We start from the raw sequence: 24014 nt of genomic DNA on the forward strand, positions 1-24014 counted from the left end.
ATACATATATAAGTCATGAAAAAATCTGTTAATTTTATGCAGAGTAGAAGGTGAAATTTCTAATACATGCATAACTAATACATGAATAACTAACTTCTGAAAAAAAATAATCTAGAGATAAGAGTCGAAAACACACTTAAATTATGTTTTTTATTTGAGTTTCATATTTAAACTATTGGATTTGAAAGTGTGATTTGAAAGAACCTCAGTGATGCGTGTAATACAATCTCTCTACTCTCTCTATTTGTTTTTTGCAAAAACCTTGCCACATTGTTCCACATAAGTAAAATATTCCATCTTGACAAAAATTAAATAAACTATTAATATTAATTAAAAGTTAAAGACTAAAATATTTTTATCCCCAAAAAATAAATTATTTTTAAAAAAAATAAATTATTTTAAAAAAATAACATTAAAATATTTTTCTCATCCACTCCACCACCCCCCTCCCCCCGCAACAACAATCCCCATCCTTTTATTTTTTAAAATTTCTTATATAAAATATATTTTTAAAAAATTCATACTTCACCCCTCCCCCACTCCTTTCTAAAAAAATGTTATTATTTTTATCTTTTTTAAAAATAAAATTATACTCACCCATCTAACCCTCTGCTTTTTTTTATTTTTATTATTATTATTATTATTTACATTTTTCTCATTTTGAGTTAGATATGTATATATATTTTTAGGAAAATATTTTTTTATACTTGCATACCAAATATAACAGAAATAAAAATTATATTTTAAGAAAAATCTTGCTGCAAGTAAGGTTTGTGATGATTTTTTAATCTTCCTATAAGTTAATCTAGTATCCTTATGCATGAAGATAATCAATTCAATCGTTGTGGTATACTTTCCTAAAATCATATGTATATATCTAACACAAAATGAGAAAATTTTTGAAAGCGGAGGGTTAGGTGGGGTAGGGTAAAAAAAAATTTTAAAAAAATTAAAATAATATCTAAATTATTATTTGAAGGGGGATGAAGTAAGAATTTTTTTACACCTATCTTAACAATCTATAAATTTACTCATAATAATCTTAATATTACTTATATTTGCATAACTATAAAACTACCCAACGAACCCATAAGAAGTAATCATAACTAACAAGTTTGGGACTTGGATAAGAAAGTTAATAATGACATAATGCTAAAAGAACAGAGATATTCTTTTTTAAAAAAATCATTTTTTTAGGAAATCAATATATGAGATAGAAAATCACGAGGGAAAAAAGTTTAATGAGTGGAAAGAGAGCATTTTGAGGCATTTGTGGAAATTAATATATGAAACAGAATATAACGAGGAAAAAAGTTTAATAAGTTGAAAGAGGTCATTTTTGAGGCATTTCTACTCCTTAAGGTAGGAGAGGGGGGCAAATTTAACTCAAATATTTCTTTTACCCTTCTCGGTCAATTATTTTCCCCATAGTATTTGTCTAAGTTGTGATCCATATATCCACGACTTTACCGCATCCTATGTAACTAACCAAAAAGTGGATAATCTAGTTTTCTAGCATTTCTAGAGAGAGAAACTCTACATTCTCACTAGAAAATATGCTACAAAATCAAATTTGCCAAAAACAATTCGACCCTCCTGATGATAGCCGTAAAATGAACATAGCTAAACTGGAAACTGCACCAATACCAATTAAGAAACCAACTCTTCTTAAAGATGAACTAATCTTCCTTGTTCCATCCTACAACCATCAACCAATGTCGAGATATGAAGATAGAATACCAACTAGCTCGATGAACTGCTTGAGATCAATATACAAATAATAAATTGGAACAATTTCATTCAGCAAATAAAGTTGTAACTATCTGTCACGACTCAATAACCGAGGTTATGATGACACACATCTACAAGTCTACAAGTAAAACTCATATGAGAGTCACAAAGGGGCAGTTAGGCCACAAAAGTAAAGGAAAAAAAAAGACAACAACGAATATATCTTAAAACCTAGTGTCATAAGTATAAAGAGTATCTAATACAAAGTCTGAATCTGAATATAATCACAAGTCTTCGAATACTACAAAAGACTGAAAAATAAAGGATAAAACAAGTGGCGATCCGGATCCCACGATCTCACCACTAATCTAAGGGTGCAGAATCCGCTAGAACGATTAGTTGCCACTGAGGTACCCTGATTAGTAACTGCATCAAAAAGGGACACAAAAGTAGGGGTGAGTACAATCCACATGTACTCAATAAGTTTGACCGATTGAGTATAAGGAATTAATCAAACCTATGAAATAAATTAAGGAACGCTTCCACTTGCATAGAGAAAAGTCGCATCCCAGCATCGATGCCGCTAATTTATACAGAACGGTGTGATTAAAATAAACACAGAAAGGCAGATCATTATCACAATTAACCAGATAAGTCAAGTAGTATAGATAACAATACAATGCAATGCAATATGATGATGCAATGATGTGGTGGTTCGGTGGAATCAAGGTTGTCGCACAACCTGTTGAATCTAAAATGATTACCCACTATCAAGAATGACAAGAGCTCATCAAAAGGAATCTAATGATACCCATATTGCTAGGTTTTAGAATTGAAGTCAAAATCGTCCAAAACCGCTTCAAAATCGAAAAAGACAAATCTGGAATTTTATTTTAAAAATATGTTCTACAAATCAAGGGAGTTTGTTGTTGAAAATTCCATAAAAATTGGCCAAGAAATTAGTTAGAAATCATCAGAACACTCACTTTGAATTTAGGAAGAAAATCCCTCAAAACCCATTTAAAATCAAGACTTTAAAATGATTTAAGAAGATAAAATTGATAGAAAATGAGTTAGGGATAAAGATGAACTTACCCAAGCTAAATTTCTCAAAATAACTAAACTTGGGCATCCTATTGTTGAGAAGCTCATAGGGAGTTTTGTTCAAAATTGACCTTATCAAGCATCGTTTGTCACATAAAAGCTATGTTAATAGCTTTAGCCCAAAAGTTTTTTGGAAGATTTGAATCAATAAGCATAGTTCTTGCAATATCAACCAATGTTCTATTCTTTCTTTTCCAACACCATTTTGCTAAGGTGTCCTTCAGACAGAAAAATTATGATGATCCTATTTTGAGCACAAAAGTTATCAAGCTTGGCATTTTCAAACTTTGTGCCATGACCAGACCTGATTCCTGCGATTTTGCAGTTCAGCTTCGTCTGAATAATTTTGGCAAATATCATCAGCACTTTATATGTTTCATCTTTGGACCTTAAGAACATGGTCCAATTATATCAAGAATAATCATCCATAATTACCAGAATATATTTCTTTCCACCTCTACTTTGAATTTTATAGGACCACACAAATTCATGTGAATCAACTCAAGAGGTCTTGTTGTACTAACCTGCTTCTTTGATTTGAAAAATGATTTAATTTTCTTTCCTTTGACACAAGCACCACACACCTTGTCTTCAGAGAACTTCACTTCAGGCAATCCACGGACCAGGTCCTTGGATACAAGCTTGTTCAACAGAAACGAACTTATATGACCCAATTTTCTGCGCCATAAATTTGAATTCACTTTGAGCACTAAGACAAGTTAGATCATTCCCTTGGACAGTGTCTAGATCAACAACATACATATTCTTGCATTTTCTAGCCATTAGAATTACCGCTTTTGAAGTCAGATTTGTCATAATGCATATTTCTGATAAAAATCTAACCTCATTCCCTTTATCACATATTTGAGGGACATTAAGAAGACTGTAATTCTGGCCATTCAAATAATATACATTCTCAATGGAGTGCCTAAGAGATTTTCTAATTCTTCCTACTCCCAGAATGTATCCCTTCTTACCATTTTCAAACGAGACACCTCCACCTTGAAGTGCCTTGATTGAGAGGAAGTTTTCAATCTTTTCAGTCATATGCTTTGAGCATTCACTGTCCATAAATCAACATTGACTGCTACTTCTTTCACTTACTTGCAACATATATTAATTGTTAAATTTGGAAATCCATTTCAATTTGAGTCCCCAATAATCAGACAGAGACATAATAAGAGAATTTCTTGTCTAGTATGGGAATGCAACTTTTCTCATACTATGGTAGACTCCAGAACTATGACCAGGTCTCTTGTTCTGTCTAACTTTCTATTTAGAGTACTTTGAGAATTTTACTTTTGATCTTTTTCAAGCTAGACAGTCCTTCTTCAAATGACCATTTTGGCCACAATAAATACACAGGAGATTATCAAAAACTGACACATATTTGTTGTGAGGGTTATAAGAAGAACTAGTTTTCAAACTTTTCTAGACCCTTCCACCATTGTGACCCTGACTAGTGAGATTTGCAAGTATTTTAGAGGAGGTGATCCATTTTAGTGACTTATTCTGCTCTTTTTTACTTGAACTAGGTCCTTTTCTAGCTATTCATTTATTTCTAGTGCCATAGCTAGCTTCATTTCAGCAGCATTCAACTTACCTTCAAGTTTAAGTTGTAAGCTGCTAGTTTCACACTTACCATTTGCACAATTTTTATTCAACTTCTTAAGCTCAAGTTTAAGCTGTACACCATCGGCCACTAGAACCATCATTTGTTATTTCATTTTAGATATTTGAGAAATCAAAGCCTCCTTTTTATCTTGAAGAACCTTACCATTCTCACAGTTTATATTTAACTTCTTAAGTTCGTGTTTAAGTTTTACATTATCAGCTGCTAGAATTATCTTTTGTTCTTCCATTTCAGATATTTGAGAAACCAAAGCTACTTTTTCATCTTGAAAGATGTCTAAGTTGTTGTTCATCATATCCTTCTCATTTGTTAACTCAGTAATTGAGTCAATCTGAAAAGTTGCTAGACTTCTCAACCTTTTAATAGAATAAACATGTAAGTTCTGTTTAAAGTTAGAAAGGGTTACCTCTTCTTGAGGTTCTTCTTCAACTTCCTTATCATCAGATATTGCCATGAAAGCAAATATTGAATCAAACACTTCTTTGTCATCCTTCACTACGAGCATGGAATTATCTTTAAGGTGTAAAAACTCCTCAGAATCGCTTGAGGTATTTATTCAAATGGCAAGAGCTTTCTTGACCATGTAGTCTGTAATAGTTTTTCTTCCCTTTTTAACACAGGACCTGTTCCCTTCTTTTTCTTTGTCTCCTCCAGCTTTGACATAGTCATTGTAGTTCATCTTGTGCATAGGAAAATATTTGATGAAATGCCCTGGTTTACCACACTTGTGACACAGATCTGTGGCATTTGTAGGTTGTCTGGTGTTACCCTTTTTCATGAACTCTCCGTTTTTCGTCACAGTCTTCTGAAATCTTCTAGTCAAATAGGCCATATCTTCGTCTTCTAAGAACCTTCAGGTCCTTAGCTTCAGTGATATCATCAACCTTACTTGCCCAAGACTTGGCCAACTCTCTCAGAATCTTCTTGATCTATTTGCTAGTCTTGATAGGTTCACCCATGGCTCTGAGTTCGTTAGTTATAGCTGAAAACCTCGTGTTCATATAATAGATTGATTCACCCTCCTTAGTAAATTTTTCATACTAAGAAGTGAGCATATCCATCTTCGGTTCCTTCACCTGTTCTGTTCCTTCATGAGCAGTTCGTAGACAGTTCTAGATTTCCTTAGCTAATTCACATGCAGAAATTCTATTGTATTCCTCAGCTTCTATACCACATGCAAGCAGCTTCTTCGCCATATAGCTCTTCTCAATGTTCTTCCTATCAGCTTCAGTGTACTATTGTCTGGTTTTTACAACAATCCTTGTGATATCTCCATCTTTCACTTCAGTAGTAGGAATGAATGGACCATCTAGCACCACATCCCATAGTTCACTATCTTCAGCTATCAAGTAGTCATGAATTTGAGTCTTTCACCAATTATAGAACTTGCCATTGAAACGAGGTGGCCTAGTTGATCATTGTCCTTCCTCCAGATTCAGTGGAGCAACCATTCTTTCACAAGATAATCTCTTGGTGTTAGCCAAAAAAAGAGAGCCTAGGCTCTGATACCAATTGATAGAATGTACTCATTCACTAAACGATAGGGATCGGGTCCCTTATCAGAATAATAATGTGAAAAAGTAAAGAACAGAAAGTAAAATCAAAACGCGAGATTTTACGTGGAAAACTCCTTGCTCAAGGGAAAAAACCATGACCTGCCACACATAATTTCACCTCCAACTTCACTAATCAAAGAGCCAAGATTTAGATTACAAACTATTGCAATATAGGAATTGCACCCACAATCCCTTCCCCCCCCACTGGAACAACTCTATTACAATCGAATTTAGAGCAATAGCTCTATTGCCCACTAAACCAACAAACTCTAGTTGACTTAGAATTTAAGATGTCTCCACAACGAACTCTAGCTATATTGACACATATTGAAACAACTATGAGATGATCTAAATCCTTTATAGTATAGGAATAGATCTACAAAAATAAGACCAAAAAAACCAAAACTCTAAAACAAAATAAGGACTGCTAACCCTATTTGGTCCTCCTATTCTTCGAGGCTCAATTTCAGAGAGCAATAACTTTTCAATATATTTCTTCATTCAGATTCCAAAAGGTCAAAGAGAATGGTGTAGAAGATGTATATATAAATGATATACATAGTGTTGTAAGCATTTCATTTGTTAGACAACTGTCCCTCTGCAACAGGACTCGTACGCTCACACCCCAGACCAGTGTACGGTTGTCTGCTGTTACTTTTAATGCTTCTGAGTTCTCGCAAGAAATCAGATCTCACACCTGTTCCCATGGTTTGTTAAATCATCAAAACATATAATATCGGTTCTTGAGGACGCATTCTAGGACTCGGATCTATATTATATTTCTTACACTTTATTTCATTTTATTTACTTTGTCCAATAATTAATCGATAACCAAACCACTAGTAAACTAACCTAAATAAAGTTAAATTAAGAAAGGTTCTCTTAACTTTATATAAATTTAATTGTACTATTTTTCTGATAAATAAAATATTATTTTATTCTGAACTCGAAAAGTACACGAGACAGTGAAAGTATATAAGAAACTTTCAACGAAATTAGATTTAAGTAATGGAGTCCCCTAAGAATTTGAGAAGCTTCCAATGTGAATGCACAATGAAATGATATATTCTTGTGGTTAGGCGGTTCAGGTACGAGAGAGCTCAAAAGCAAAAAAAAAAATCGATTTTTAACCTTGCCTATGGCACACGGAGGTGTGTCCACTATCCAATGCGCAAACAAGAAGAGTAGGTACAGCTTCAAATTCACGGCAATTTCTCTAACTTTTGGTAAAAGTATAAGTCAAAATTTACTTTTGGAAAAGCAACGAATAACTCAAAGTTCACGCATAATGATAATTAAACAATAAGGATAATTTCTTTTAAAAAACTCTAGAACTTAAATCAATAGGGTAAAAAGCAATTTCAGTCCCCGTATTATTGTATTATTTTTATTTTAGTGCCTAATCTGACTAAGCACATTTGATCTTTAATTAATTAAATTATGTGTGTATATTTTTAATCCTTTTACTAATGGAACCAAAACAGAAAAACAGATTGATGGCAATTTGGGATTTTCAAGCTAAAGTTTTCCAAAACAAAACAGAAGAGAAAACTTCATTTCTACCTTTTTAATTGGATCATCTGCTAGTAACTTATCCTTGTGATTGCCTTTCATGTACTTCACAATTGGACACAGATTTAAATCTTCTTTTTCCTCATTTAGTACCATTATAACCTCCTTAATCATCTGCAATGTCGCCATTCCAATTTTAGATACACTAAAATTGCTAAGTTACAAAATTTAGGTACAGTAATATTGGAAGCATTTGCAGAAGCTGCATGCTCGTGGAGTATGCTTCTCGATATTTTACAATCCTCACAAATTATTATCAGCTTAGCCTAGCTAAATTATAACTTCTTGTGATTAGGGCTGGCCCAACCCAATCCAACCCTTAAGGACTAGCGAGTTAAATGGGTTAGAATGGGCTGAGTCTTTTAACTAAATAGTCTATAAAATAGCAGCTCAATTCAACCCTAAGCGGACTGCGGGTTGAGACGGGTTGACCCTTCAATCAAAAGATAGACAATATTGGCCTCTTAGAAAGACTATCGAACATTGATCAACACAACACCAATACGTCAAAAATTCACATGTTCATGAGTTTCACACACTTTAGCGGAATACTTACAAAACAATTGAACATGCAAGATACAACAGTCAACAATCATAAGATTCATCATAAGAACATACATTACATGATCATTTTTTCATAAACTAGACAAGAAAGGAGAAACGAGAAATTAAGCATAAACACAAAAGTAAAAGAGGTCAAAGATTCAAAATTATTATTTCTTCAATTGCCTAGTTGTTGAAGATTTGACAAAATAAAACACTATTTAAAATATATATTATAAACAATTTTAAATTTCATGATCCACGGGCCGGCCTCTGAGGCTTGCGGGTTAAGCCCAAGAGGCTGGCGGGCCAAATGAGGCTGGGCTAAAAAACCTTGTTCCTAAATGAAGTAAAAAAAGTTAATCCAACACTACTTAATTCAAGGATTGGATTGGACCGACCTCATGTCTACTTGTGATTGCCGCATGATTATTTGAGGAATGCACATGTTTTACATTAATGAAGTATGCATGATTATTTGAGGAATGGACATGTTTCAGATTAATGAAGTATCAAAAAAAAATACGAGTAAAAAAAAGATATGTTGGACTCGAACACAGAGCTTAAAATTGGGGGAAAACTTAGAATAGACTTCGACAATAGCAAATTCGAGTCAGTCGTGAGCATTTTGTGTTGGTTTTCAATTAATTGTGTGCAATTACTGACAGTTCGGTAAGTAAAAAGACTAAAAATGCATATATTACTTTAATTAAGCTAAGGTTAAATAAATTAATACAGTAAAATGGGGACTAAAAACTATTTTCCCTAAAGAATACAAGTGCGCGCGTGCCTAATGACAAACCACACAATTGTATAAGTGAAAATAAATTAAAATTATCTACGTAATCTTCATTCACAATTCGATGAATCTATTTTATATTTTGCCTATGTCGGGAAAGTCCACTTTGCACATTAAGAATACCCTCATGTCTCCTCTTCACCAAATGGTCATAAGATAATTGGTTTTCTTTGGGTCCCCTTTGTTTGACTAATAAGATCATAACAAGTCCTAAAAATGTCATACTTTTATAACTACCTGTAATTTTCAAACAGGTATACGCGGATCTTGTTTTATATATTTTTCTCGTTTAATCAATGATTCTATTTTTTTTCTATTGATCTAGCTTATTGGTTTTGTTTGCTTTTACTCTTGTCAAACGTAAAAAGACATGCAATGGAGTCTCCGTGTTAGGTAGCCTGCCTAGAACAATAACCTTGAGAAAGCATTCTCTAATCTCTACAATTTCCCTATAAATACGTGATTTTTCTCATCATCCACATATACTTGTTTCTTTCAAAGTAATAGGTTATAATATCTCAAGTACTAAACCCTCTTCCATGGCTTCTTTTAAGAGTGCCATAGTTTTGTTTTTTCTAGTGAGCTTAATGGGAAGCTCCTCAGCTCAACTCACCACTGGGTTCTACTCAAAATCATGTCCTAAGCTCTATGAAACTGTGAAATCTGTGGTGAACTCTGCCATTCAGAAGGAAACCCGAATGGGTGCTTCCCTCCTTCGCCTATTCTTCCACGATTGCTTCGTCAATGTAATCTACCTTCTTCATTTTCTCTTCTTTTTGTTTTTGCAAATGTTGTTGTTGTTTTCATGTTCTAGAACATGCGGGCTAGTTTTTATTATACAGGGAAAAGATCCTGATATGTTCATCAATTTTACGAGTTAGAGCTGATATACATTTTGTTACAAAAATGACTCATGTATATCTAATCTCAAAGTGATATATGTAGTTACAAACGTTTATCTGTTAACAACATGCATGAGGGTTATAGTGTGCACTTTGCATAATTCCAAAATGGCTGGTATTTTCTATTGCCAAGTTTCATAGGACTGATTGTGATATATTTTTGCTAGAGTTTGACAACTTTGTTGGTGAGTTCGTTTACTAGTAAAGTTGTGTACGTCTTTTTCTGTCTCCAGGCATTCGAATGGTCTCTGGGCCGTTTATATATAGTCTTTTTATTTTTTCAAAAAGAATTATTTGCTTATATAATATAGTCAATTTTTCATTTTAACATGAAATTGAATTTTTCAATTTTGCAAAAATAATTCTAATCACTTCTTCAAGAAAAGAAAAGGAAGATTTTCCGTCACAATATTTCCCTAGGAGTGTTTTCCAAGTGAAGTGTGTCTAGATACCACTTTTAATTTTTAAATACATTTTTACCTCCGACTTAACTTTATTTTTTTTCTTTCAAATATCACTAAATTCATGTCCCCGCTTAATCTTGATTGAATCCATAAGTTACGTTAGTCGAAATACACCTAATTGTGTAACTTTTGACTTGGCATACTCCTAAATCAGACACGTTTACCTTAATTTTTTTATGCCTTTTGGCTCTTTGGCTCTGTTTTTTGGTTATCTAAACTCCTTAATGAATTTATTTCAGGGATGCGATGGATCATTGTTCCTGGATGATACATCAACCTTCACAGGGGAAAAGAGGGCACAACCAAATTTTAATTCCGCTAGAGGATTTGAAGTTATTGACAACATCAAATCTGCTGTCGAAAAAGTATGCCCTGGTGTCGTCTCTTGTGCTGATATTTTGGCCGTTACCGCCCGGGACTCTGTTGTCATCGTAAGTTGTTGATGTTATTATCAACATATTTCTTATGTAAACCTCCTTTTAATATTATATGCTAACAAGAATGTTGGATGTATATATGTAGCTTGGAGGGCCTAATTGGGATGTAAAATTGGGAAGAAGAGATGCCAGGACAGCGAGCCAAGGTGCTGCCAATAGCAGCATTCCTACCCCAACTTCTAACCTTAACCGTCTCATCTCTAGCTTCAGTGCTGTTGGTCTTTCCACAAAGGATATGGTTGCTTTAGCTGGTTTGTTCTCATCTCCAAAACTCTTCAAACTTAATGGATTTAAGTCATCTATACTGATATTACAAAAAAAAAAAATCATTAGACTCCAAATATTGTTTAAATCATAATAACAAGTACTCCCTCTATTCCAATTTAAGTGGCTTAATTTGATTGACACGAAATTTAAGAAAAAAAAACGACACTTGAATCTTATAGTCTTAAATTAAAAATGTGTGTAGTTCTTTAAATTTTGTAATTTTAACCTTATCATGAAAGAAATTAGAATTCGAAAACTTAGCTATTTTTTTTAAGACAAAATTAAAAGGAAAGCAAGACACTTGTAAAAGGGAGTACTATTTTTACCGAATTACCAATTAATATCGTTACGATAAAGAATTACTTTGAACGAATCTATATATAAGTTATGTTGTTTTATTGGTGTTTTACAGGAGCTCATACGATCGGACAAGCAAGGTGCACCAGTTTCAGGGGACGCATATACAACGAGACCAAAAACTTGGACGCATCACTAGCAAGAACCAGGCAAAATAACTGCCCGAGAACCTCAGGCTCAGGGGATAACAATTTGGCACCTCTTGATCTACAGACTCCTACAAACTTCGACAACCACTACTTCGTAAACCTTGTTAACAAAAAGGGTCTGCTCCACTCTGATCAGCAGCTCTTCAATGGGGGATCCGTGGATTCAATTGTCAAATCATACAGTAACAACCCCAGCAGTTTCACCACTGATTTTGTGACCGCCATGATTAAGATGGGTGACATCCGTCCTCTCACTGGATCTAAAGGAGAGATCAGGAAGAACTGCAGGAGGATCAACTAATTATGTTACTTTTGCTTAATATCAAGTGTGTTTGGAGATTTCAATTTGTAGTTGTTGTTTTGTTGCTTGATTTGTAGGCTCAATGGCTGTTACCTACCCCGTCACAGCTTTACGTGCCACGTTTTACTGCACTCTTTAATTTGTATCGTATTTGACTTTTATATATATAAAAAATACCTTTCTTTGCTAAAACTTCAAAAACAAACCGGGGTACTCTCTAGTGCCAGAAGAAAGTTTTTAGAAGTTTTTCCCACTTAGCGTACTTTAATGTAAACACCCGCATATAAATCACATTTGGACGGATTGAATACTGAAAATTGATTGAATTAACCTATATAAATATGGATAAATAATGGATTGGGCAAATAAAACATAATCCACTTCAATCTCCTAAATTCAAAAAGCTTAAACCTTTAATTGAGTTAATTAAAATCAACTTTAAAAATAATAACTTTTACACGTGATAAACGTATTTCACAACATCATTCTTGTTAATTTCCTTCAGGAGAAAATATAATGACTATCAAAACAAAGTTATTGAGTAGAAGTTTGTTGATATATTCCTATATATATTTACAAGATATTAATTTAAGAAATTCAATAAAAATTAGACATACGTAAATTAAAATCTTTTCAAAATAAATCCAATAAACATTAGACAAACACAAATTGAAAAGAGAGTATTAATTCCGAGTAAATGACTTAACATATTTAACATTCAATTAATGTAAATGTGTGTTTTGATCTCTTCATGTAGAAAATATATCATATTTAACACTATTTATAGAAGTATATTCATTTGTCAAATAAAGTGTGAAGCAACAATATAAATTTGAAACAACATATGAAACAATTAGTAATTATGATAAAATTATAAATAATTCACAAGCAAATGATCAAAAGTGTTACAATATAAATGCGACTTATTTTTCTCCTTAATATAATACTGGAATGACTTGAGAGACTCGTACTTGGTTTTATTTGTTACTTGGACCATTCTACTCATCACTTTACCTATTGAATCCTTAAACTGATCATTAGAACACAACATTCTAAACCCTTCTAATTAGATCTATTAAGAGGTTTTATAAGGAAACAAACTAAATGCACTTATTGAGGTGAATCTGAAAAACTAAGAATTAAATCATAAAAATAAATACACTTAATAGATTGAATCTAAATGATTAAAATTGAGACCTCTATTAAGTGCAAATAAATGAGGCTTAAGCTAACCTCTAGTCTTTTATTCAGGGGATTTAAAATCTATATATGTACATAAAAACTTATCTTATATATAATTTTTTACTGAGATAATTTGGATGAACACCCTCCTGCCACCTAGGTCCGTCTATGTTTGATGTCATTCTATGTCTATACTTCTTTCACAAATTTAAATTCGTTAATTTTTACACTTCTACCATTGATGCAATACTTACATCTTCTTAATAACTCTTTTTAATATTTTCTTCTATCGTCACTAAGATCCATGTAAGTTAATTTAATATAAGAAAACGGATCAAATATATTACTAATGTATTTAATATAAAGTAATTTTATTCGTCGTTTCAAAAGTGTCTCATTAGCTAAATGACCTAAATATGTCATTATTGGTTAACATAATTTATTTTCCCTACTAAAAATTACAATGACATACTCATTGTAGTCCCACGAATGGGATTTGAGAATGATGATATATACACAATCTTATTTCTACCTTATGGTATTTTTCATATTAAATATAACAATTTACTTTTTTTTACACCAAAAAATATCACCTACTAATAATTACAACGTAAAAGGGTCATATTTTCCCTTATACTTTAAGAAAAATGTCATATTTGTCCTTCGTCATATTTTTTTGATATATTTACCCCTACCATCCAAATTTAAACACATATTTACCCTTGGGATTGTTAAGTCTCATCTCCCCACTTTTATCATCCTACATGGCGCCTATGTAGCATGCCTACATGGATATATATATTTATTCCACTTAAAATTTTCTCCTAATTTAATCATTATACCCAACTCAATATTACACCACCAATTTAATCCATAAAACCCACTCTAATACTCTCATTTCATTGTCACTTTTCCATGAAAAAAATGATCCTTTTGTTAGGTGTTTGCCCTAACTTTCCTAGTATAATTAGGTTTTTCTTTTCCTAAAAGGAAAACACAATGTCTCCATATTTGGCTAGTCCTTTTTCTTATAGGAAAATGTTAATGACTCTATAAATAAAGGCTTATTCCTTCTAACTTAGTAGCATTCACAATGTAGTCTTAGGGGCTTTGAGAGTTTTGTGTAGGGGGAGAAACGGTGAGACACAAGTGTTACGTTAACACTTGTGTGAACCTCTTTTTATTCCGAGTGAATTGTGTGAGGTTATTTTTCTCGATTATTTGTACTCTCATATTTTATAGTGGATTGCTCATCTCCTCTTGTGGACGTAGGTCAGTTGACCGAACCACGTTAAATGTTTGTGTCTCTTATGGTATATTTTTCATTTGTCTTCTTACTCATGGTCATTCAAGGTTTGCTTTGCTAGCTTCCTCATGACACCTAATTATTTCGGTCCTAACAAGTGGTATCAGAGCGAGGTTAAAAAATGAGTGTTCATCTTGGCGGGTTCAGTTCTAGCTGCAACCTTTTTGACAGTAATGAAGATTTTCGTTGGAGAAATTTTTCAGAGAAGTTCTCTGTGCCCAGACATAGATTTTGCAGAGGAGATTTTGAAGATGGAGATGAAACCTGTTGAAGATTATGTGAAGAAGGTGGAGCAAATTTATTTTGTTAGAAATTCAGGCCAAGAGGGAGAATTGTTAGGTGTTTGCCCTGACTTTCCTAGTATAATTAGGTTTTTCTTTTCCTAAAAGAAAAACACAATGTCTCCATATTTGGCTAGTCCTTTTTCTTATAGGAAAAGGTTAATGACTCTATAAATAAAGGCTTATTCCTTCTAACTTAGTAGCATTCACAATGTAGTCTTAGGGGCTTTGAGAGTTTTGTGTAGGAGGAGAAACGGTGAGACACAAGTGTTACGTTAACACTTGTGTGAACCTCTTTTTATTCCGAGTGAATTGTGTGAGGTTATTTTTCTCGATTATTTGTACTCTCATATTTTATAGTGGATTGTGTTAGGACCGAAAATAATTAGGTGTCATGCGGAAGCTAGCAAAGCAAACCTTGAATGACCATGAGTAAAAAGACAAACGAGAAATATACCATAAGAGACACAAACATTTAACGTGGTTCGGTCAACTGACCTACGTCCACAAGAGGAGATGAGCAATCCACTATAAATATGAGAGTACAAATAATCGAGAGAAATAACTTCACACAATTCACTCAGAATAAAAAGAGGTTCACACAAGTGTTAACGTAACACTTGTGTCTCACCGTTTCTTCCCCTACACAAAACTCTCAAAGCCCCTAGGACTACATTGTGAATGCTACTAAGTTAAAAGGAATAAGCCTCTATTTATAGAGTCATTAACCTTTTCCTATAAGAAAAAAGACTAGCCAAATATGGAGACATTGTGTTTTCCTTTTAGGAAAAGGAAAACCTAATTATACTAGGAAAGTCAGGGCAAACACCTAATAGATTGCTCATCTCCTCTTGTGGACGTAGGTCAGTTGACCGAACCACGTTAAATGTTTGTGTCTCTTATGGTATATTTCTCGTTTGTCTTCTTACTCATGGTCATTCAAGGTTTGCTTTGCTAGCTTTCGCATGACACCTAATTATTTCGGTCCTAACACCTTTGATAGAGAAATAGCAAGGTTTGTTCATCGAATCGGGACATACGCTCTAGCTGTCTTCTAAAATGATAAATCGCCTCTATAATTGCCCTTACCCCTCCAATCTCGTGATCTAGAAGACCAGATAATTCATCTTCCAGAGACGAGAGTCTAGAAAGTAAATTTCTGAATCCCTTTCTAGTTTTTCTAAAGCCTGTTCTGCTTTTGTTTTGATTTTATTGTGATTTTTATATACTTTGGTACACACATTCAATGAAATTCATTATCCTATATTTGTAAAAGAATTGTTATTTTTTTGTGGAAAAGCGACAATGAAATATGAGTATTAGGAGTATGTTTTACGGATTAAATGGTTGGGTATAATATTGAGTTCGGTATAATAATTAAATTAGGAGGATTTTTTAATGGAATAAATATATTTATATCCATGTAGGCTTGCCTTATAAGTGCCACGTAGAATGATAAAAGTAGGAAGATGAGACTTAACAATCCAAGGAAAAATATGTGCTTGAAGTTGGATGCTAGAGGCAAATATATCAAAAAAATATGACGAATGACAAATATGACCCTTTTCTTAAAGTACAAGGGCAAATATGACCCTTTTCCGTAATTATAATTTATGAGTGACAAACATTTGAAATGAAAGGTATATTTGTTCTATATCAAATACTGTTACACCCGGTAAAATTATCAAAATACCCCTAGACTAAAGAATGCTGGTTCAATGCATCATCCTTAACTTTTTTGGTCAATCTAAGGCCGAATTATCGATCAGGGAGAAAAATAATGTGGGAAAGAGGTCTTGATTGAATTTTATGTCAACCGAATCAGAAGATAAATTTTTGGAGTGAAGTGACGGTAAACAGAGGAGTGGGCGACATGTCCGTGTTGCAGACCTGCTGCAGACTTGCACTAAATTTTATCGTAGTTATTTTCTTCGAGGATAAAATTGGATTGAAAGTTTTTTTGAAAAAAAACTATGAGGGAACAAGTCAGTGTCGCACACTTGTTCCCCCACAAGTCAAATTTTCTGCCCATTTTTTATTTTTAAAAAGGGACATTTTGGTCTTTTTTCCATCCCTACTATACTTAACGCACGACTGATATAGGTTGTTTTCGATCTTAAAAGTATTTTTAAACGTTCCTAAGTCCATTCTATGTATCATAACTAGAGACCTAGGGCTAAGGAGTGGAGAAGAGGCTAGGGTTCAAAGGATTTAAACAATTTTTTGCCAGATTGATTGTCTTATCTTCATCCCAGGTATGTAAGGCTAAGCAAAAGCATGGACTTTGTTCTTCTATGTGGTCCATGATTGTGATAGGTTGATTTGTTAATGAATTGAGTCCCCATTATTGTGTTTCTTGAGATTTTTTCTTAAACTTAACATACTTCTTTTTACATAATATTGTGTAATTTATGTTTTCTATGAACTTGTTCTTGAACGAATGATTCTTGACTATTTAATTCATAAACCCTTATGATATTTTGATCAATATTGAATGAATATGATTAAGGATTGAGTCTAGAACTTTGAACTTGTGAATGTATGATTGTGATTGGATGTGAGCATGATGATAGTTTTGATGAAACTTGTTAGCCTTGGCATCTTTATTATTGAATCAATTGAATGATCCCAACTAAATATTTTAATAAATGATTGTCCCAACTACTCATAAATGAATGATTTAAGAATGATTGGAAGATTTATTGTTCGAAAGGATTGATTGGATAGAAACGATGAACTAATGAAAGTCCATATGAGACTTCTTGATTGGTTTGATTGAAAGATTGATTATCCAATAGGATTGATTTGATAGAACTGATGAAATGATAAAATTTCATATGAGACTTGTTGATTTGTTTGATTGGAAGATTGATTGTCCAAAAAGACTGATTTGATAGAACCGATGAACTGATAAAAGTCCATATGAGTCTTGTTCATTGGTTGATTGGTATTGATTGTCTTATGAGCATTGAGTCTTAGAAGGAGTATCGAGCATCGAATTAGCTAAGAGTAAGGAATAACTCGAACCCAATAACTACATAGCCAGCGTAGGAGAGGATTGAACCATTAAAGTCAGATATTTTCTTTTATTTTAATATCCTAAAAAGATAGGACTTGATTATTTGATTGGATCCTTGATTGGATGATTCTTCCTTTAACCTAAAAAAGTGCTGGACGGTTGTGGTAACAACAATGGGCTTGTTGTACAATTACTGAACCATAAGTGATTGTTGTCGGATAAGAGAAACTCCCATATAGGTCTTGATAGTACTCTGATTTGATTGGATCGAATTGGATTGGATTGGATTGTATATGATTGGTCTCTGTCTAAACCTTACTCTTGCTTTAGACTTATGACATCTTAATTGAATTCCCTATTTTTTTGATTGCGATATCTGAACTGGTATTATTCTACCAAATGCATATTTCATTCTGCCATATTACATACTCGTTCACTCCACGTAATGACATCCATTTGGGTCTGTATTATTTCATGATGCAGAGACAGGTTCTAGAGATCATCAATAGGCGCACCGTTGAGGATCCATTTGCATTCAAGCTAATTGGTGAGTCCTCCCTACTTTCGAAGAATGCTATTCTTTTATCATCTAGCTTTAGAATTTAGACTTTTACTTTTATTTGATTTGAGGTAGCCATGAACCTGTCATTGGCAACACTCATGTAGTTGATAAAGGCTTCATAGACTAGATTATTGACTTGTTGATTTGAGATTGTCTTTTGGGTTGTTTCATTCATAGTAGTCTTGTTGATTAGATTAGATAGATTGTTGGCCTTTGTCCTTATTCCATAAGTATTTATTTGATCATCTTGATGAGTTACGTCTTCTGCTGATAGAGAGTTGATTGAATGGTGTGTGAACATGCCAAGTGGTTCGCTTAGGGACTAGCAATAATCTCTAAGTGCCGGCCATACCTAGGGTACCCTTTTGTGCATGACAAACTTGGTATTAGAGAATAGAGTTCAAGAGTCCTAGGGAGTCTATGAAGACATGTCTAGTAGAGTCTTACTTATGGGTGTGTCGTGCACCACACTTATAATCAGAAGGCCGTATGACATTAGGAATTGTTTCACTTCTTTATATTTTGAGTTCGTACGATAGAGTTTAACTCTATGAAAGTTTGCTTTTAATTAGTGCGTTCACGTTTTGACTTCAGATCATGTCCTCAAGAAAAGATGCAGGACGAGTTAGGGGCAGAGGATGCCCAGCCAGGCAAAATGTTAACCAACCTGGTAACAAGTTCCGGAGGTGTAAGGAAATCTAGCTGTGCCTGCAGAACAACCACCACAGGTTTACATCACAAATGCTGAGCTTCGCCAAGCCATACAAATCTTGGCTCAGGTAGTGACACTGCTAATTTCTAGATAGGAAGTAGGTAGACAGGAAATAATTCCTTATTCACCTTTTTCGACTAGTCTATTAGTTAGTTAAGAAGTTAATGGAATTCGGGCAGAATCTCCTCTATAACTTGCCCTATCCGAACTTTCAATTACATATTCAATTAGTAAAGACAACCAAAAACAACAACCATCAGCCAATACACAATTACACTACCTCAACATCACACCAAACAAGTCCCAAATGGCCCGCTAAAAACTATGACTCCAAAATACGATTTTCAATCTTTACTTCGTAAAATCTTAACCACACAAAATGGAGCATAACATGGCTTCAATCAGCAGAAATTTTACCCCTATTTCAACACTTTTCCATCCCTGCAACATTACAACCCGTCTCCAAATATGACACCACAATAACAACGACACTAGTTAAACTTTAAGCCAAATAGAATACGCCAAAATAGTCCCTACACAACCTGCGACCTTCTTCAGCAGTAACGTACATATTTTCACATTTACAACTCATATTTACACACCCATAACATGCTTAAACCTTTAACAAAACATGGGAGAAGAGAATCAATCCATACCTTAACAAATGGATTCCCAAACTTGCTGAAAATTAACTTCGAAAACTCCTTGACGCGGCTGAGCTTTGGTGGCTGTTTTCAGCCCTATATTGCTGCCCCAACTATAAATTTCCATTGTTAAACAACTCCACTTAGTTGAGAATACCTTAGATAATTAATTCATGGAATGAAATAGGATAGTTTACCTTGTTTTCCTCCAAGCCATGGCTGCCCTCTTCCTCTCTCATGTTTTTCTCTCTTTTTTTTGGCTAAGGAAGCTGAAAATGAGACATACTTAATCATAACATACATATATACACCTCCTTAGGAGGTGACATGTGGCAGCCTCCTAGGGGTGACACATGTCAGCCCCATAGGGCACCACCTCATCTATGAGGCCACTCATATGCTGCCACATGGCAGTGTGGGGTCCATCCCAAGTAGGTGCGTCACCTACTTGGTACAAGTAGGTGCATAACCTACTTAGTCCAAGTAGGTGCATCACCTACTTGCTTCGAGTAAGTGCTTCATCTCCTTATTTCTCTTTTGTGAGTTCGTAATTTCGTCTCACTTTAAGAGCCTGTGCATTCCTTGCTACTTAAGCTAAATTTGTACCCCAGTAGCTTAAGTATATAAAACCTCCAAATTGGTAGCTTACGCAAGTAAGTCGAGTTCCACGACTTGTTATTTGGCCCCCAACTCTTCTCAAATCCTTATAACCCTATTTCCCACCTTCGCACTTATGGCGCATTACATCCTTGCTTCCTTAGAATTATTTGATAACATTATGGATAATTTGGGTCACGTGGCAACTTTTAAAAAGTTTAAGACTGCTTTTCAAAGTACAAAAGTATGGGCATAACATCATGCTCTATTTATGATCGGGTGTCTTAAATTTAGTGTCTAAGGAGTTCAAGTCTTCCATGTTGATTAGGGAAATGGATATGTAATAGGCTCATAACCCAAGTGGAGAAAATAGAGGATGATAATATAAGGGAGATATCTAGAGAGTCCCAAAGGGCAAGGATCGATGGTGGTGATTCTTCTCATGCTAGGTCCAAAAATGGTAGGCATCCCCAATTTTGCCAAAGGTACTCCGATCAAGGTTCTTCGAATGCTCCTACTCAAAGGTTTGACAAAGATAGGGTGCCCAACCCTAAATCTAAAGGAGGAGTCCCAAATTACCAAGTTATTCTCGCATGCAAGAAGTATGGAAAGAATCACAAGGAAAAGTATCTAGCGGGAATAAATATGTGCTATAGGTGTGGCAAGACGAGTCATCATAGTAAGGAGTGGAGGGTTAAATATGGTCTTCCTCAAGGCTAATTTTCTCATGGAGGACAAGTACAACAAGGTGACCAAGCTTAACCAAAGGGTGGTCAACACAACAATCGGTTTTATGCTCTTTATGCTAGGCAAGAGGTGGAAGAGAATCCCGATGTATTCACCAGTATGTTACGGGTCGTTCACTATGATGTTTATGCCTTACTTGATCTGGGTGCAAATTTATACTTTGTTTCTCCTTATATGGCTTTGAGATTTGATGCTAGCCCCAAAATATTGTTAGAGCCCTTTTCCATCTATACTCCCATAGGTGAGTCGGTTGTGGCTAGAAGAGTCTATCTAAATTATCCGATTTTGGTTTTTCACAAAGTTACTTTATGTGATCTAGCAGAACATGAGATGACCAATTTTGATATTATCCTTAGTATGGATTGGCTATATGTTTGTTATGCTTCTATTGATTATAGAGCCTATGTGTTTAAGTTTGAATTTCCAAGTAAGCCAATCCTAGAATGAAAGGGTAGTAACTCCACGTTTAAGGACCAATTCATCTCGTTCCTTAAGGATCAGAAAATGATTTCCATCTTATGTGGGTTAAGGATACTAATTTTGAGTCCTCTACTATAGAGTCAATCCCATTTGTTAATAAGTTTCCGGCTGTGTTTCCTGATGATCTACCCGGTGTTCCTCTCAAAAGGAAAATTGACTTTGGCATAGACCTTTGTCTTGATACCCAACATATCTTCATTCTTCCTTTCGAATGGCTCCAGTGGAACTAAAAGAGTTGAATGATCAATTAAAAGATCTGTTAGATAAGGGTTTCATAAGGCCAAGTATTTCACCATGGGGTGCTCCCGTGTTGTTTTATAGAAAGAAGGATGGGTCACTTCGCATGTGTATAGACTACTGGCAATTGAATAAGATCACCATAAAGAATAAGTATCCCATTCCAAGAATAGATGATTTGTTCGCTCAACTCCAAGGTGCAAGTGACTTCTCCAAAATTGACCTTCGGTCTAGTTATCACCAATTGAGGATGAGGGAGTGTGACATCTCCAAGATGGCATTTCGAATGAGGTATAGCCATTTTGAGTTTTTGGTTAAGTCATTTGAGTTGACTAATTCTCCAAGTATCTTCAAGGATTTGATGAATTGGATTTTCAAACCTTACTTCAATATATTTGTGGTGGTTTTTATTGATGATATATTGATTTATTCACGAAATAAAGAATATCATAAGGGTCACTTGAGAATTATGTTGCAAACCTTGAGGGACAAACAATTATTTGCCAAGTTTAATAAATGTGATTTTTTTAAAGTCCGTGGAATTTCTTGGTCACATTGTTTTCGGTGATGGTATCATGGTTGATCTAAACAAAATGGAGTCGGTAAAAAATTATCCCAAACCATTGTCTCTTTTGGATATTCATAGCTTTTTGGGTTTGGCCAGATATTATAGAAGGTTCGTAGAAGGTTTTTCATCTATTTCATTGCCTTTGTCTAGGTTGAACCAAAAGAATGTGAAGTTCCAATGGTTGGTTGAGTATGAAAAAATTTCCAAACATTGAAGGATTGTCTTTTGTCAGCTCCTATTTTGACATTGTTGGAAGGTCTGAATGGGTTTTTTGTATATTGTGATGCCTCACGGGTTGGATTGGGTTGTGTTTTGATGCAACATGGCAAAGTGATAGGAAATGCCTCTAGGGAATTAAAAGTTCATGAACTAAACTATCCAACACATGATCTTAAACTTATGACGATTGTATTCGCATTAAAAAAATGGCTTCATTATCTTTATAGGGTACATGCCGATATATTCACCAACCACAAAAGCTTCAATATGTGTTTAGACAAAGAGATTTGAACCTTAGTCAAATGAGGTGGCTTTAACTACTAAACGACTACACTATGAGTTTGCTATACTATCCGAGTAAAGCTAATATTGTTGTTGATGCCCTAAGCGGATTGTCCATGAATTGTGTTGCCCATGTTGAAGAGGGTAAAAAAGGGTTGGTTAAGGATGTGCATATATTGGCTCATTTAGGTGTTCGTTTGGTTAATTTTAATGAAGGTAGTGTTCTTGTTCGTAATGGTTTGGAAGCTTCCTTTATGGCAGATGTTAAGCCTTAACAAGATAATGATCCAGTGTTGGTAGAATTGAAGAATTCGGTTACTGAAAAAGCAATTGAGGTTTTATCCCAATAGGGAGATGGTGTACTTTGTTATGAACGTCAGTTGTGTACCTAATGTGGATGGTCAAAGAGAAATGATATGATATGAGGCTCATACTTTTTGGTCTTCGATTCATTCGTTATCCACCAAAATATATTGTGATTTGAGGGAAGTGTATTGGTGGAATGGCATGAAGAGGGACATAGCGGAGTTTGTGGCTAAGTGTCCTAATTTTCAACAAGTGACAGTTGAGCATCAAAGGCCAAGAGGTCTAGCTCAAATATTGAGATTCCTACTTGGAAGTGGGAAGATGTGAATATGGACATTGTGATGGGTTTTCCTTGTACTAAGAAATAACATCATTCTATTTGGGTTTTCATGGATCGAATGACTAAGTTAGTAGATTTTCTATCGGTTAAAACTTCTTATAGCACTGAAGATTATGCTAAGTTGTACATTGTGAGTTGGTATGAATTCATGGTGTCCACGTGTCTATTATATAGGATAGAGGTACTCAGTTAACCCCACATTTTTGAAAGTCATTTCAAAGGGGTCTTGGTATAAAAGTTAAGTTAAGTACCGCTTTCCACCCTCAAACGGATGGCCAAGCCAAAAGAACGATCCAAACTTTGGAGGATATATTGAGGGTGTGTGTTATTAATTTTAAAGGAAGTTAGGATGAGCATTTACCATTGATTGATTTTGCATACAACAATAATTATCACTCAAGCATTGAAATGGCTCCTTTTGAAGCTTTGTATAGCAGAAGATGTAGGTCTCCGGTGGGATGGTTTGAAGTGAGTGAGATGGCATTGATTGGCCCTGATTTGGTCTTAGATGCTATGAAAAGTAGGGTTCATAAGATAAAGATGGAAGATGGCTCAACGTCGCCAAAAGTCATATTTGAACATAAGAAGAAGAGACCTTGAATTTGATGTGGATGATTGGGTCTATTTTAAGGTTTCACCCATGAAGGGTGTAATAGGTTTTGGTAAGAAAAGGAAATTGAGTCCTATGTATGTTGGACCTTATAAGATATTGAATAG

At 34.4% G+C, this 24014-nt stretch overlaps 1 protein-coding gene across 1 annotated transcript; it reads left to right on the forward strand.

Annotated features, from left to right (window-relative positions):
* Positions 1–9316: 9316 nt before the first annotated feature.
* LOC129901331 (peroxidase P7-like) lies at positions 9317–12001 on the forward strand. Its single transcript, XM_055976481.1, has 4 exons — positions 9317–9684; positions 10544–10735; positions 10827–10992; positions 11421–12001. Exons 1-4 carry the CDS (start codon positions 9478–9480, stop codon positions 11813–11815), a joined length of 960 nt encoding a protein of 319 aa, XP_055832456.1. The 5' UTR covers positions 9317–9477; the 3' UTR covers positions 11816–12001.
* The last annotated feature ends 12013 nt before the right edge of the window (positions 12002–24014 follow it).

The sequence above is a fragment of the Solanum dulcamara genome, chromosome 8, assembly GCF_947179165.1.
Source record: "Solanum dulcamara chromosome 8, daSolDulc1.2, whole genome shotgun sequence".
Lineage (NCBI taxonomy): Eukaryota > Viridiplantae > Streptophyta > Magnoliopsida > Solanales > Solanaceae > Solanum > Solanum dulcamara.

Coding starts and splice junctions, on each gene's coding strand:
- LOC129901331 (XM_055976481.1), top strand. CDS start 9,478: ATGGCTTCTTTTAAGAGTGCCATAGTTTTGTTTTTTCTAGTGAGCTTA. Junction 9,685..10,543: donor TCCACGATTGCTTCGTCAAT/GTAATCTACCTT, acceptor AATTTATTTCAG/GGATGCGATGGATCATTGTT. Junction 10,993..11,420: donor GGATATGGTTGCTTTAGCTG/GTTTGTTCTCAT, acceptor GGTGTTTTACAG/GAGCTCATACGATCGGACAA.